The sequence below is a fragment of the Netta rufina genome (genome assembly GCF_964035555.1).
Source record: "Netta rufina genome assembly, chromosome: 3".
NCBI lineage: Eukaryota > Metazoa > Chordata > Aves > Anseriformes > Anatidae > Netta > Netta rufina.
Genome location: NC_140125.1, coordinates 119,533,573 through 119,550,817, shown reverse-complemented (window position 1 = coordinate 119,550,817; position 17,245 = coordinate 119,533,573). Strand labels below are relative to the sequence as shown.

General features: G+C 42.4%; 1 protein-coding gene across 8 annotated transcripts in view; it reads left to right on the top strand.

Moving 5' to 3' along the window:
- The window catches only part of HMBOX1 (homeobox containing 1), a 117,232-nt gene that overhangs the window by 34,266 nt on the left and 65,721 nt on the right, over positions 1–17,245 (top strand). For 7 of the 8 annotated variants that reach the window (XM_084284782.1, XM_084284781.1, XM_084284780.1 and 4 more), the window contains exon 2: positions 7,164–7,247. In XM_084284782.1, the coding sequence (XP_084140908.1) occupies positions 7,225–7,247 (23 nt within the window). In that variant the 5' untranslated portion in view covers positions 7,164–7,224. The remainder of the gene's footprint in view (positions 1–7,163; positions 7,248–17,245) is intronic. The other variant, XM_084284783.1, reaches the window with a different exon arrangement.

Here is a 17,245-nt window from a genome sequence, read left to right as displayed (position 1 = left end):
ACAAGGAAAAGCAAGTGGATCCGACTGCTCCATGTGGATAAAGCCTTTAGAGGTGGATCTGATGAAAATCTGGAGCATTTTAAAGAGTTAATGCTTCTTAATTTTACGTAGGAACTCGTTATGGCTAAGTGATGCCACATTCCCCTCGATACTTTCCTGTGCCATGCAGCAATGCAAAAATGAGGGATTTTCTCTTCAATACCTCTTGCTGGTACTAGTGATCAAATGAAATATTTGATCAGCAGATAAACTCCTGGTTTCTTTTATTAGGTCAGCAGCTGGGCATAGGTTCCCAGCTCACTTCAGCTGAATATCCAGGCATCTTGCGCTGGGCATTTTGGTATTCACGTAGGCTCTTGGCAGTTTTCTGCGCCTGCCAAGGGTTTGCTGTGCCCCTATCCTGCAATTAATCTCCCTCTGTCAAGTGACCTGGTGCCAAGCGCAATTTCTGGAATTCTGCTAAAAAGGAAGATCTGGAGGTTATAATAACAACGGTTTCTTTTTTGTTCCTAGCATGAAGTGTTGGGCACAGCATGCTTGCTCTGCCTCGTGCTGCCCGCGAGTTGCAGTGTCGGGCTGCGGTGTTCCCCTGTGCCTAGGGCACCTCGGGAGGTGGAAGGGAAAGTCAAATTCTGCCCCAACACACTGCGTAGTAATTCCTTTGAGCAGAGCCAGCTGGTGAGAAGCTGAATCGAGGCATTATTAAGGCCACAACCCCAGGTAGGGGCTGCACATGGGCATGCCTGGAGATGCTTTGCTCAGTGCGAGCACTTCTGCTGCTTGTGTCCTGCATCCGAGGTCCTGCTTGCTTTGTGCAGACATATTTCACTTGGCAGTGTTGGATCTCATGTCAGTTGGCATATCCGTTGCTACTTCAGAAATCGGTTAAGGTAATTAGCGTTAATTGAGATCTCTTCTCAATGAGCCCCTCGTTTATTGTATGGCTGGCCTAGGCTTGGACTCGAGAGTTTGGCAATCCCCCATCCCCAGTTTTCCCCAGATTAAGGTGCATAACTGTACATAGCCAAAGAGTTCAAGGTATAGTCTGGACTTTTTGGCGTGCAAATGTGTTGAATGTTGATTCTCCATCAGGGTTTGTCTTTCTCCTTAGAGGTTCGCAAGAATTAGCTGTGAATTGGGCTGCTCCTTGCTGCCTCGTGCCGTGCAGTTCGTGGCTTTGTGACAGCTTCTGCTCGGCTGCAGGGTCAGACTTTGGACTGAACCACCCAGCTGAGAGCCACCTTCTCTTTAAATTCTCTCCCGTGATTGACCATCTCTTCCTCGTCCACCTCAGTGCTCCGTCAGACTGATCTAAGTGGATCAGGGATCTCTTTGATCACTGAGGCTTTGCAGCAGCTGCCAGCTATTGCTGTTAGCCAGGAGGTGGGTCCCTTGCTGTTGTCCTTCCTCTATAGGGACTGACTTGTAATTGGAGGCACTAAGGCTAATTCAATTCTGGCTTCTGGTTCCAGGCAGGTTTTTGACAACGTACTGAAATTCAGGATATATAACAGCGTAGGTGCTTGGTACATTAAATCCTAAAACTTACTTGTAAGCAGTAATGGAAACAGAACCTGGGGTCTGCTGGAACGTGTCTGGAGATGGGTCTTGAGGGCAGCATTTCATGTTCCAACTGCTGTTGAGGAAAAAAACATACTAAATGGTGTCTTTCTGCTTGGGCTGCATTGCCTTTTATGCATCTCTGGGCCTTCTGGAGTAGCTTGGGGTCCTCTCCAGTGAAATACAGCTCAACTTGCCTGCTTTTCTGGAAGCTGATTTTTTGGGAAACTGATTTTGTGACTTCAGTCTTTTTGAAGAGAGGAGCAGCTTCTGATCTGCTTCAAGATGGAGCCTGGCCTCCAGCTTGCCCGCCAGGCAAAGCCCCTACGTTGGGTTCAGGGTGCTGCTTTTGTGTGGGATTGGGAAGGGAAAAGGGAAGAGAAATAATAGCCAATTGTTTTTGTGGAGCTTTGCTGCAGGGCATGTTGTGGGAGCAATGATCTACTCACATTCTTTTTTTTAAGTGCACCAACTGTTGCTTTCTTTATCATAAGATCAAGGCATGTGTTTTCTAAAGGGGAAAAGGCTTGTTTTGGTGGTTTCCCGTCAGTTAAAGAGTTCTGAGGAAGAAGAGGATCCTGTCAAAAAAATAAATTACTGTAAACTTGGCAGGATGCTCCTCCGTTCCCTCACCACAATCCCCAAATAATGCTTTCTCCTGCATTGTAGAGCAAAGGGCTTAGAAAACCCAACAGTCTGAATAAGAAAACAGAGGTGGTTGGAGATAACTTCTGAGCACTTTCTTCAATAGTTTTTGTTTGTGGAAAATACACTCTCTTGCTCCCTTTGATCTCTTTCTGATTTACTGAAACAGGTTGCCCAGAGAGGAGGTGAAGTCTCTGCCTGGAGATACTAAAAAACCGTCTGGACGTGGTGTTGGGCACCAGTTTTAGGTAGAACTTCTTGAGCATGGCAGGGCTGTGGATGACCTCTGGAGGTCCCTTCCAATCTCTTCTGTGATTAGAAGGTCACATCCTTAAGATAAGGTCTCTGCCCTGGCAGCTCGTGCCTTGTTACCCCGTGACTGAGCCAACATCTTCTGTGCAAACTGCACGTTGAGGTAACCCAAAACTGCAGCATTGCTTAGTGGTGCTTGGCCAGAGCTGCTCGTGCACCTTCCTTAGGGTCTGCACAACACCTTGCTTAGGATACAGATGAATGCAGTAACTTAGGGCAATAATATTCAAATAACTTTGACCCTAGACACCTAAAAGGCAACGCTGACTGTGTGAGGGTGGATGCTGCACGCTGCCAAGCCGCAGCGCGTGCTCGGGAGGTGACAGGTCTTAGAGAAGGTTCTTAACCTTGCTTTCCAGGGCACAAATGTAACACATCCTCGAGTCATATGGCAGAGCATTTTTATTTTTTTTTCTAATAGGCCTATTTTGGGAAAATGGGCTAGAGAGTCCTAGATTAGCTTTAGTATTTTGGACGTTAGTCCTACTTTTGTACACGCACCCAGATGAATTTTAAGTTTTGATACAAACGCAGTACCTGGAGTTTTAAAAGCCTGGATAAACAATAGCCTGTCTGAACGTATCCCAAGAATAAACGACTCTAAGCTAGCAAAGAACGGCTTAACAGGAGCTATTGTCTGGCATCTGAAGCCAGACAGGTTCAAAGTAGAAATCAAGCCCCAGTTTTTAATAGGGAGGGTGATTAACCATTAGAACGAACTGCAAAGGGTGTGGTGGTTCCTTGGTCTCTTGCTGCCTTTGAGGCAAGATGTCTTTTGGACAGGAATTAAGCCAGTAACAGGTTTGTGTTGCTTACATTGACTTCAGCAAAGAGAAGGAGAATTGGCTGAAATGAAGTAGCCCACATCTGTAGAAACGCACACAGCCACTCATCATTTCTCCTTTCCTTTACCATTCAACAATCAGGTTTATGAGCAAGCTGAAACTTGGTTCTTCAGCAGGTCAGTAGCTGGTAGCATAACAGTCTTGGGGCCTCTGTCCTCACCACTGATGCTCTCCTGGGTGGCTGGAAGCCCAGGATTTAGCCCCTCTGTCCATATTTTACTTTGACAAAATGGTGATGTTTCTCTTTCCCAAGGACAGAAGGCTCTTAATTTATTTGTAAAGCCTTTTTTAAGAACTTACTGAGGGAGGTATTAGTGAAGTACAAAGCGGTGCCGTTATTTTTTACTATGTGACTCACTCAGAAATTAAAAAGGAAAATCAATTTCTTTTCCAAATAAGTGATATGAGCCTCGTCTTTACCAAGTGACTTCCTTGCCTCTGCAGAGTGTGGTGGATCAGGGTGAACTGTTCTTCAAAACATCTAATTGCATACAGTGAGAAATGAAGAAAACTGAAGTGGATCCCAAGAATGTATTAAAAATCTAAACTAAAATGAGAATGATTTCATGTCAAGTGAGACAAATGCAGAGTTGATACTCCACTGCTTCACACATCCACTTGTCCTTGGCACCGAGAAAATGAGATTTTTAATATCTGAAAAACAGATTGCCACGAAGACTCATCCATTGTAAATTTAAGCTGCCTTTATAGCAACTTAAGCCGGGGACAGGATTGTTCATTACAACCGATTCTACAACTGTGGCCATGATTTCCATATTAATATTGAATTTTTTTTATTGTCTGCCCCAGGAAGGAAGGGGAACAGGTAGTGTGTTATCCCTGGGTTAGCAGATAATGTATTTAATGAATAATGCGAGAAGGGCAAAGGTTTGTGTGTTCGTGCTTGCATATCAGCCGTGGATTGCGGTGACACCTGTGCTGGGATTAAGCCCAGTTTGGTGCTTTGCTTGATGCTAAATTAGACCGAGCAGAAGAGTATTGATGATCTTACAATCATCATTTGGTGGTGGTGGTGGACGTTACGCTGTTTTGGGCTGAATTTTTTCCCTAAAATTCGAGGTGAGGGATTGCTTCTTGTCTGAAATCACAAAGCCATTTTACTTAACCCTTAATAGGGGTGCAGGGAGAGCAGGGTATTTCTGTACCACCAAGCTTCAGATCACCGTTGAGCCTAAGACCCTTTGTAACCCTTTTCAAAAGCTGCCCTTCTGTTCTGGCAGCAGATGTCGGAAACGCTGGTTTCTTCTCCTTTTTGTTTAATTTCATTTGCTTTTGCAATTCCAGCTGCCGAGGCAGACCTGAGGATTCCCTGACCTGCCTTGCAGTGTGGCTTTGTCTGTGAGAATTTACGATTGCATCCAGACTGCAACAGTGCCACCTCAACCTCTACAGGAGCAAAAATTGCGACTGCCTCATATTTTCTTGTGAGCTCTCTCTTGGTTATTTCTGCTGAAATTCGAGCATCCTTTTTATCTGTCCTCACAGATCTGGAGTAGCTTGGAAAAGTTCTTTCTCCCTGCTCTGTTCACATCCCAGATCTGGGCTGGATCCTAATAGCTCTTCATTTATAACATCTGAAGCCTGTACCTTCCTTTTTTTTTTGTTCCTTCCATTAGCATCACTAAAATCATTGTCCTACCTTTGTCATCTCACACCTGAGTTACTGCAGCCTTTTCTTTGGCTCTCTGTATCTCATCCCCTCGTGTTCCAGTTTAATGCCGTGTTTCATGATGATGGAAGGTGATCTTTTCTTTCCTTTGTGGGTTTTGTTCTCTGCTCCTTCCACACTCCTCGCCCTCAAAGCCCGTCTTTCTCTGCGGAATCCAGTTCTCTATCACTAGCCTCTCTGACCTTCAGAAAGTTTGTATATATTTAAATCTAATTTGTTCCTCTTTGGAAAACAAAACAGTTCTCTGTATTAAACTCAAAAATTGGCAATAAGTCAACTGCATGATCTCATTATTATTTTTTTTTGTGACTGCTTCAGGGAAAATGTTTTAAATACTGCTAACAGATTTAACCGAGAAGTGTTTTGGTGTAGAGCTATCTTTAAAAGGGTTCGGGTGGCTGAGACTGCAAGGGACCTGCGTGTTTGTCTTTTCCATCCATCAGTTTTCCCGTGTCAAGGTTCCTCTCCCAGACCATGGTACGTGACCTGTGGTCCGCTGGGACCACGCATCTTGTCTGCGACCTTGCTCTTGGCAGCCTCCTTTCCTGGAGAGCGAGAAGGCAGCTCGAGACCTAGATGTGGGCCAAATGAATTGGTTTGGAAGTGGCAGCAGCCAGCTCCCCTCCCTGAAAACACCCAGCTCGTGCCTTTGCCAACCTGGGTGTGAGCAACTGTGGAGAAAGCTTTAAAGCCCTGCTGGAAGGTGGTGGCCAGAAGCTGCCTGCTGCTCCTTCTGGAAAAGCTTATTGTCCCGAGTTTTTCACCAGAAAATCAAAACCTCTCATAAATAATTCAGTGTGTACCTCGTGAGCCTGGCGTAGGCTGCGTACGCCCAGTGGGCTCCATCTAGAAGAGGTGCAGTTCTTCCCCACAGCCTTCAGCAGGTCCTCGGGTGAGATAAAGGAAGATCCTTGCTGTAGCAGTTGGACCACATTTAACACAGAAAAGAGCCAGGGAGTGTCCAGCCACGAGGCTTGGGTGCTAATATTGCAGACAAACCCTTGTTGGAGCAGAGTGAACTATTCCATGTAAATCCCCTTGCTTCCCTTCCCAATTGCTTTTTATTCCAGCTCACGTAAACCCAGAGCCTGAAGTGTAAATAATCTCTCTAGATCTTTCCACATCTGCCTGGATCTCATATCCAGCCTTTCTTTTCCCTGTCGGTTAATAGTTTGACTTTCGAAGCACTTTCAGTCTGTGTTAGTTTGTGGAGAAAGACATCAGCAGTGATAGCTGAAGAAATTTCTATTAGGTCATTCCTTTTCGGAACATAGTACCTGTCTTCTGAGCTCTTTGCGGATGTTAGCCAAATAATCCTTTTAATAGCTTTTGTGAGTTAAAAGGGTAGGTAACTGTCATAAGGCTAAATGATTGCACAGATTAATTTACTTGTGGCCAAAAGAAATCAATTGTAATTTAAATTTTTGTCTGTGGACTGATTACGCTACCAGACATCAACTTTCTCCTTAGGAATCTTCCAAGTGCATTGAAGCATATGTCTGTGATTATATAGATGATATAGATTATATGGATCTGGATTATTTACAGATTATCAAGAGTAATGTGAGTCATCATTTCCAGGTTTTAATCTGTTTGGTGTACACAAGCTCAGAATCCTCATCTGGTTGGCCTTGTTTAGATCTGTAAAGCGTTCATGTGTGACATGAGTCACTGCAGTCCATAGGGTGGTTGGGTACAAAGGATTATTTACCAGGCTTTAAGACCGTGGGTCTGCTGCAAACCAGGGCAAAACTTCTACAGAAGACAAAGGGAAGAAAGCAGACGAGGCTTTAACGGTTCACAGAGTAAAACATAGAAATTGAAAGAAGAAAATTCAATGGTTCCAGGGAGCGTTTTCCTTAACCGTGTTTTTATTTAGTGGTTGATATACATCACTTTCAACAGAAGGTGGATTTGGGTGATGGAGAAGAATCCTTCAGAGCCTATCTTTGTTGTTCCTACTGGCAGGTGAAGTGATTTGGGGCTACTGCCTGGTGAAACTGCCAGAAGGTTGCCCTCTGTAAGCTGGTTGTATAATTGTAAACCAGATCACAAGTCAATCTGTCTTTCACAGAAATATCTAACGTTTTTATATCTCTTGTGTCTTACAGAATGGTGAATAACACTGAAGACCCCCAAGAGGCTTTATAACGTCCCATCCCCATGTAAAGTATGCTCAGAACTTTTCCAGTAGTGTAAGTACAAGCTAAAAACAAAACAGAAAGATGGTATCTTGAGAGAGATTTTTCTGTTAATTTGTCTGGAAAGAGCAGAGAAATGGTTGCAGTGATAATCAGCAGTTTGCTAAGCTGGATAGTTCTACTGGTTTGGTATTTGCTTGATGTTTAGACCAGCGAACAGTAGCATTAAGTTCTTTGCTTGGTCTGGTTGATGCTTTATTTCTACTTCTACTTTTATGTAACTGAAAGAGAAGGAAAATCATGCAGTGCTTGATTGGAGAATGGGTACCATTAAAAGCTGGAGTTCTCCATAAATCTCCTGAACAAAGTAGAGGGATGTTTAAGAGCTGTTTAAGAGATTTGAGCACCACCACAGACTTGGTGAAAGGAGATGAGTAAGCTCTGTAAGTTGTATAGCAAAGGCAAAAAAACAACCAACCAAACAAAAAAAATAGCATTAAATGTGTTGGTTGAAGCCACAATTGCTGAATTGTGCCTCCTAGTGAAGTTGTCTAAATCTCATGCTCGAATTTGAGCCCATTAGTTCGTTCTTTTAAGCGTCTTATTGAATCTGGAATGTAATTGGTATCCTTCCTGTTCTCTTCAATAAATAAGCAAATGAATTCAAAGTTTGAAGCTTGTCAGGCTGAAAGGAGCGGCTTGTCCTGTACTGTGCTGTCATCCATCTCTCTCACTGAAAAGTCCTATATCACTGTTCCCCATACCTCTTGTAGGCATGACTAAATGCTTGTCCAGTGACAATCAGATTCTTGAGGTGCTTTGACCTCTTGCCTGCTGATTGTACCTTCTGTCAGACTGAGTTAGGAAGAGAAATCCTGCCTTGAAGAACAGAATCAAGAAAGTGGGCTGCTGTGAATGCAGTCAGAGTTGTCCCAGATGGGTTATTTCAAGGGTGAAGATAATTCAGCTAGCACATGGACATTCATAGTGCAAGTGCCAGTGCAACCATAGACTTCTTTATAGTCACAGCAAAGAGTAGCAGCTGACAAAAGAATGGTTTGTATTGGAAATTGAACTACCAATGTACTTCAAGCAGGCTTCTTGACACAACCATTAATTAGTTATTTTCTGTTGCTGGTGACTTAGTCTTCCACTCGAAACTAGTGGTTTCTTACCCTGTTGACAGTGCCCTGAGTCTCCTTCTCTTCTTTGTTTTAGCTGGAAATATGTTGGATTTCAGTATTAAATAGCCAGCACTTGAAATTGTAAAGATCTAGTTCACAGCAGGAGAGAAATCTGGAGGTAAGGCCGCACTGCCCCGTGCATCTTTATTATGCTGGTAATTCAGTCTGCAGAGTGATCTTAGAGCTCCTCTGTGCTTCGTATGAACATGAGGATGCTCTGGCAGCCTTAACTTTGAATCAGACTTCTAACAGACTTCCAAGCAATGAATTATGTAGTCTAAATTTCCCGTGCTTTAGCCAGATATTAGGTGTGTTCTGCCCCTGTGCAGTTTTAGTAGGATGTCACACTATTCTGCTGCTTTCTGGAATCACTGTGGCACATTGACGTGTGGTGTTAATCAGCTGCCACCCCCATCAGAAAGGGAGCTGCTTTTTTGATTGATTCCAGTGTATGTGCAGTTAATACAGTCATCAAGAATGCAATATAAGTATAGGTGAATGATTTCTGACTGGGTGAAAGCTGGGGTGAAGCTATTTGGAGGGGGTTGGAAAGTATTAAATTAGAGGAAGTGGCCCAAGATGACCCAATTCAGTTTAAAGTTTCCAGATTGAACCATAGATGTCTTTTTAAAAAGAAAAGTCATTAGAAAAACAGAGTAGTAGCACATCCCCCAGCCTATAATCCATTGTGAAATGATGACCCATCTTGTGTATCTGCTTGTAGTGACTATTCAAAAAAAATACATGCATGGGCTATGTAGAGCAGGAATACAACTACCAAATCTATGGTGAAGATCAGAACTAGGATGCAGTCTGCAATTTGTTTTGATGAGCCCTCTAAGCAGGAAAGAGTTTCTTCAAAGTAATAAGCAATAGCGTAAGAGTTTAACTCAGATACTGAATAAGATAAAAATGAAACAGCTGATATAGCAACTGCCCCCAGTTGTGTGCTCACCTCTCCAACAGAGGTGAAGTAGGTTATAAAGCACTATCTGAGGCATTCAATTTTCAGGCCAGGGTTTTAAAACAAGCTGAAATTAAAGTTGGTTTACATTAATAAATCAGGCTTAGAACTGCCATGGTTAGAGGGTAGTTTGGCTATCCATACCCTGGGGCAGCATTCTCTGTCAGAAGAGCAAAGTAGGCAGCTGGCTGCAATTACCATTTCACCTACCTAATTTTTATCTCCAGTTGGATGAGAGTGAGTACTTGAGAGGAATTTGAGGCATGATGTGAACACAAGAATCTTGATTTTGGTCTCAAAATAATTATTTATTTATCTGAAACTAAGTCCTGCTGTCACTAATGCAAGTATATCTGTATTGGTTTCTTCATAAATATATGAAGAAGTTGTACCTCAGCACTTGTACCTCACAGGATCACAATGATATAGATTAATTAATGTGTGTTAATGGTAAGATCTGGCCATCAGCATTTATGTTGCATGTTTCAAGATCTCTCTCAAAATATGATTTCGGATGGAACTGGGCAGTTTTAGCATTGCCACTTAAAGTTTACCTGAATTGTCAGGCTGGTGCTTATGGATCTAACTGCCAGCAATGACAGAGCTGTTTTGGGAGTGAGTAAAAGCCTGCTGAGTGGAAAGAAAATCAGGGTGAGTAATGCAGATGAAAAAAAGGACTGGGCTGAAGTCTTGTCATCAGTTAGGAAAAACAGCACAAAGAAAAAGAACAAGTATGTGAATGATCTCAAAATTGGCACGCCCTGAAGAACAGCCATTGGATTATGGTGGCGTGGAAAGTCACCGTACGGCTGAGCTGCGGTGACTGTCCAGCTTCCCTGAAATGTGACACAAAGCACATTAATTAAACCTCAGTGAAAGAGGCTTCAGCTAACGTGCTGTCTTCATCTCTCGTCACAACAAGGTGTGGTGTAAATAGCTGGTGGCTGTAGAAATGTTCAGTTGACATTTTAAGCTTCCGTAACTGAAAGAATGTCTTGTCTGAGCCTTTAGTTTTACTTTTAAGATGAACCAGATGACTTAATCCATGGTGTCACAGGCAGCTAACCCAAGCTAACAGGGACTAAAAGAAATCTTGTTCCTTGTGTGCCTTCCTCTGCTTTTGGCCAAATTGACCCATCCCCATTTGTTGGGTTGGTGATAGCAAACATCAGAGCCTTCTCCAGGTTAAATCAGCTCACTTACCCATACAAGAAAAGTAGCTATGGGTTGGTTGGTTAGTTTATTTTCTTGCTGGGTTAGTGAACTGAACAGGTTTGTGGAGATTTCCCCCAAGCTATGCAGGAGAGGAGAAGAGCAGGACCAGCCCCTGCTGTAGGGATCTAAAGTCATAAAATATCCTGAGCTGGAAGGGACCCATTCATGTTGTTGTGTGCTGGGAAGTCAGTTCACTCTCCCTCAGGCATCTGCACCCTCAGGACTTGTGTCTTGAGGTGTTCTCCTCCTGCTCTGACTAGGGTGTAAAGATTTGGATTTATTATGAGGATGCAAACTGTGTCTTCTCTATGTCATATAAGAGGAAATCTCCCTAGCTTGGATCTGGACTACATGAGAGATGCCTGTTACTTTAAGAGCATTAATAGGATGTGTGTTTCTTTTTAAAATGCTTTTAAGTAAAACTCTAATATGGAAGCAAATGTAGCCAAAAGCCCATGTTTTTGCCATTAGGATTTATATTCTTCAAGGAGCTGCTGGTAAGCTATGTCTGAGTTGTTCTCCAAGTATAATGTCTGTCTTCACTAAGGCTGAATCCCAGTAAAACTATGATTGCAGGCTGTTTTCTAGTGGGGGGAAAAAATTGCTTTGTAGTTGAACACAAAATTAGGGGTAGGTAAATTTTAGGTATTTGCTGGTTTTTGACTTTAGTTTTCTGAACTAACAGTGTTTTTCTTTTAAGGAAGTTGTTAATTGTTACTGCTAGTGATGGATCCTGAGGGAGAACGCAGGTGCCTGTGATAATACTTCAGAGCATCTCTTTCTCTTCAGATGTGGAAGAGCACATCTGGTGATGGCATCTTTTAAAGCATGTCCTACACCTTGTCATATCTAATGCTACAGATGGACCATGTAGGATGACCATGGGGTGAGAAATGCTCATATTTTGGCCAGTCGCTTGGTCTGCCTTCCTGCAGAATGCCTTTGGGCCTTGGAACACGTCATTTCATCTTGTCCAAAGGCCAGTCCCTTTCTGTGAGCTCTCAGTCTCAAAAATTAGTACAATATTGATTTCTTGTCCCTTGGTCTCTGGAAAGGTGTTTCCAGTATTCACAGTCCAACTACCTGATACAGAAAGTTTCCGAGATTTTCATGTTTTTAATACAGGAGTGACCAAAATCGACAGGAAACAGAAGATGACATTGTATCTACCCCTGTAAATCTGATAGCAAAAAAAAAAAAAAAAAAAGGGATTTGCCAGTTTAGGCCCATGTCTAGGTTAGGCTCATGTTGGGTAGGCCCATATCCAGGTTAGGCCCATGTTGGGTAGGCCCATGTCTAGGTTAGACCCATGTCTCGGTTGGTAGTGGTGTTTTATTCTATTTTTATTTTTTTAACACAATAACTCTGTTTCTTCCTGTGAGTTACAGAAAAATATTCACTGTGTTGAGAGATTTGTTTAACTGTGTAACTCAACCACAGGAATCCTGCCCTGATTCTGTTACGGAGTTTATGTATCTGAAGTTTGGTCTTTGGCTCCCAAATTTAGGGGCTTCATTGGCACAATTTTGGGCTTTGGGCTCTGGTTCGGTGCTCAGCTGCCACTTACGCTTTTTTCTCTGTGTGTGTCAGTCCTGCCCATCCCTCCTTGTGCCCTTGAATCCAGCCTCAGAGTTTGAATTCCTGCCTCGTTGCTGGAGAATTGCAACAATAGCAGGAAGCCCTCATTGTGGAAGTAGAGAACGTTAGGGTTAGACAGATAAGGTGTCAGTGTGAATCAGTCTGGGCCTGGAGCAGAATTCAGAAGTACCTGGCTGCCAGCCCTGTGCTTAGTCAGAGGTCAGTGCCTTTTGTAAGACTTGGATTATGACAATAATTGGCATTTATATTCCATCTTTCCCTTGTAAGATTGATCTCGAGTTCTCTCTCCCTTTTCCAAAGATGTAAAGTGGATACTATAAAGGACAGCAAGTTACTCACCCAAGTGGAATCAGTGGCAAAACTGCTAGGGTTTGCTTGCTGCCAGTGTGCCAGCATCCAGTAAAAAATATTTTATCAGCAGCAAAGAACATCAAAGGCTGAGTGGAAGAACAGCTTATATAGAAAAAGTGTGTCTGGGTTTGGGGCTCTTTAACTAGCTAGGAAACTTGAAGCTTCCTGAAGAAATGATATGTTGATATTCTGCTCTCAGCTTGCCTTCTGTAATTTGTGTAGCGGTGAGTATTTGATTACGTTGGATTTATTTTCAGAAGTTTCAGGCTGCTCTTATTAACTGTCACCATTTTGATCGAAAGCGTATGGCAGTGTTCTGCATTCATAAGACGGTGTTTTGCATTCATAAACAGAGCCGGTGACGTTTAACCTCGATAGATCAGCTTGTAGTCTGATTTCACTCCTTGCTGCAAAGTGAGGTTTTCGTTTGCCTGGGATGAGAGCAGTCATTACAAGCATTACATTTTGTTTGTGAATCAGGATGAATGGGAGTAGAGTCCTCTTTGAAAATCAGAACTAAGAGTGCAGGAGATAATTATGCTAACGTATGGGTAAGGATGGCTCTGTGTTCGTTGACATGATGAGCACTTGAGGCCTGATTTTTTTTTTCCCCCTCTTGAAAACTGGTACAACTCCACTGAAGATACTGGAGTTGCAAGTGATAAGCATAAATGTTGGCTCAGATGAGTCAGATCCTTAATCCTCTTCTGGGACCCAAAATTCATAGCATCAACTACTGTTTTGAAGGCGGCTTTGCTTAATGTGGTGCAAGGCTTTGGGCATTTCTGAAGCGCTTAAATTGGCTGTGAATAAAAGGAGATGCACTTCTTAAGTAAGAACAGAAAAGGCCAAAGCTTGAATTTCCGAAGATGAGAGGGCGCTCTGCCCTAAATGTTCCAACTGAGTTCCTTCAGTGTCTTAAAGCTGCGCTTGATGGGACTTGGAGTCTTAGCCTCTGAACTCGTGTGTGTGGTGCTCACTTTGTGATGCACATCAACCATTGTGGCTGTGGAACAGCTTTAGCTCAGAAAGAAACTCCCTCTGAGCATCTTGTAAGGACCAGGTGCATCCCGGATGGGTAACAGTGGGATGAAATGTGGAAGGGGAATATAATGTGAAAGGGGAATATAAAAAATACTTCTGATGGGAAGTATCTGGAGTGTTGGTTCATGTGACTCAGGGTGCTGAATATCAGGCTGCTTCGTAAGGAAGTCCTATCACCTTTGGAAAAAGCAGTGCTGTGCTGAATATCCATTTTTGTTTGCTGTCTAGATCAGAGACCTCACGTAGCAGGGAGATGTAGCAGCCCACTCATACTGAACAAGGATCCTTGCTGTATGTTTGTGACAGCCAGAGGACATACGTCTCCACGGTGGTCCGATAGCACCTCTCACCAGTACTATATGCACATTCACGAAGGGAAAAACTCACAGGCTAAGGAGTTCACACTATGGAAACACTGTGATAATGAAAATGTGCTTGGTTAACTAGTTGTAGAAAGGCAATTTTTTGCTATATACTTATACTTTGGCTGGAAAGCTGAACTTGCACAACTTTACCTTGTGATTTTGCACCTTTATTTGAAGTGCAAGATCGCATTCAGTGATAGCAAGGTGCGTTTTATGTGACCAAAAGTGGTGGTGTTATAAAAGATAAGCTTACAAGTGCCCTGCCAGCCCTGCACCAGCAGGACATGCCATATGTCGGAGAAGGGGGAAGTTGGCATCTCTCCCCATCCTGTTTGCCACAGTTGATGTGACTTTATCAGAATGGTTCCTAAACCAATTACCAGACCTGGGATCCTGTTCTGAACACTTTGGCAGTAGCCCACATCCATATTATGCGGAATGATATCAAATATAGGTCTCATATCTGGAAGTACAACTGGTTTTGTAAGTATCTTGAGCTTTGCAGAGCTTATTAGATAAAGCAGTGAATTTTAATGGAGATGTGGAGAGGGATCTCTGCAGCAAAGGATCTCTTCACTGATGCTGGAGTACTTCCTACTCATGTACAGTAAGTAGCAGAGAGGAAGAAATGATTTCTTCTGATCATTGAAGAGTCCAGAGCCAGTTTCTCAAGTGCTCGAGGTGTTAAGGCCAGTGTTCTGGCCTTATTCCCAAATGGGTAATTGAATTGCTTTGAACTTCTGCAAGTTCAATTGGACATGGAGTTCTCCACTTCCTGCTCTTGGCCTTTTAATGGGATTATTCTGCTGTGTTCACCACCTAGAAAGATAGTGTTGGGTAAATGATACCTGAATTTGCATGGTTTTCAGCCATGGTAGTAGGTGAGAAAATCCTCCTGTGTTTTCCTTTATTTTCCTCCATGAGAGAGAACACCTCTGTGTCTGGCCACGTGCCCCTGGCTCAAGATCAGGACTTCCAAAGAGGGGGAGATCCCCATATCTACAGGGAGAGCTTCATACAAAAAAATAAGAGGCTAAAAACCTCTTGGTGGTATGACGGAGATGTTGAGGGCAATGTCACTAAACAGCTTTTACGTCCCCAAACAGCCTTCATTTCACAAAGTGGTGTTAGAAGTAGAAATGGTTGATGCTGCCTCTTACTGGTTGGGACCAGCTGGATATTTTATTTCTGTGGATTTGGGGGTGAAAAAAGGTGGATTTTTTTTTTAAATTTATCTTCTTTAGGTCTCCCTTCACTGTGGTGTTTAGGCACCTCAGATTCCTCTGGGATGAGCCACAAAAGATAAGCATGAAGTTTTAATGCTATATAGAGACCAAGTGGAATTGGGCCATCTTACATGGGGCATGACTGCTAACTTAATGTAAGAAATATAAATAAGTTTGATATTTTAAACTACTTTTTTTTTTTTTTTCCCTATCGGGGTCTAAGTGAGCTTGATCCATTTTAAGACCCAAATTCAGTTGTTGCAAAATTGGTCAAATTTAGTTTTGAGTTTAATTAGTGCTTTACAAAAGTCTTGCTTTCCAAATTTCAGGGAGAAAAAATGCATGGCGATTCTCCCCTGGTAGGCACTTTTTTCATTTATTTCCCCGTCAAGACTGGTGAGAGGTTTGGTAAACGGAGATCTGCTAGTTTTAAGGATATTTTGCTACATCGGCTGCAAAGTTTGCTGAAGTTCAATCACAGCAGAGCAGCCTGTTCCAATCTTGTTCCCAGGAACAATTTTTGTTGCCTTGATTTTTCTCTTGCACACCCCCAATCGTTCTACTTGTCTCTATCTTATTTTGCTTCTTGTTGCTTTTGCATTTGAAGGTTTTTTTCCCAAGGAAAAAGAGGGGGGGAAACAAATTGGATTAAAGCTAGCCAGAGGAGTTCAGGAGGATAAGAGGCTCTTATAGCAATAAGGGTGGGGAGAGAGGAAGTAGTAGAGAATATCCATTAATTAATGAGATGAATGAAATTAAGATGGTTCTAAAATGGTTGATTTACTTAACTGCTTTGTAAATTGATCTTTAAACAGGATAAGTTTATTAAAATATTTTGAAAATGGAAAATAACTGAAGCCTTGTTAGAATAACCGTTCTAAACAATGTTAGTGGGGTTATTCATTAAAAAAATGGTAGGTAGTTGGCAGCGTTGGAACGTGTTCAATAATACCAAGTTTTGCAATATTTGCTTTAGGTTTTTAATGGAAAATTCCCAATTCCTGCAGTTATTTTCAACACACGAAACTGTCTCAGAAGCATTGTTTCTAGATCTTATGGTTGTGTAGAGAAGAACATGAAAATGAGAATGACACAAGACCAGTAAGAAGTATGTCAATAAATTTGTCAGATGCAATATGTGCTGTGCACGTAACTATAAGCAAGGGAGTTTTTACCTCTGTACATGACATTGGTGAGAGCAGCAGGGAGATCCTGTATATGATTTTGGTGTTCATATCTTCTTTTGAAGTGTTGAAAAGTTATATGGGGTAGAAGTCCTCTTGAATGGTTAGAGGCTAGAAGAATAACTTCCACAGGCAGACTGACTGGTGGACTCATTGACTTTGGTTTTATTTTTTTTCAAATTGCCCATGTTTTTTCGAGTAGTTGTGTTGATCCCAAGTATTTAATCTAACAGTAGGGTTACCCTTCTTCATGCCTTTTCAAAGCAGTCCACAGATTAACAGGACCCTGTGGGCCATGAGTTGGAGGTCACTGAATATCTTGTTCTCATGGCCTTGTCCAGCAGCCCTTGCATCCTTGTGCATTTGAAATCACTGTACATGCACAGCAGATCCCTGCTGCATCAATGTGGGACAAAGGGGAGGCCAGATCACTTTCCTACATAATTCCATGTATCACAGAAAGTCAACCATTTATTTCTCTTGCATATGAGAACACTGGAGTTGATTAGGTTTAATTCAGTAGTACTAAAGGATACTTCAATTTGGCTCAAGAACACAAATCTAGAAGCTGAGCCCTGACGTTTTAGACAAATTAAGCATGGGATCACACCCTGATCCTAAAGGGAAGATCTACCCCATGTCAACAGACCATTGCAGGAAACGTTAGGTTCTTGACGTTGTGTGGCATTTTTGAAGCCATCTGTAAAGTCGCCCTTTTGTCAGATGCAAGTTTTTCAGTTCACGGGACTAGAAGGACACAAGTTTGGGGTTGCTAGGTCTGTGACAAACTGGAGATTGAACTAGGTAAAGTATATTTTGGTATTAAAACTTGAAGAGTCAGTAAAGTAGGAATTTTTGTTAGAGGTAATTCTGCATGAATGTACTGGTTCATTAAATCCTTCAGTTCAACAAAGTACTTG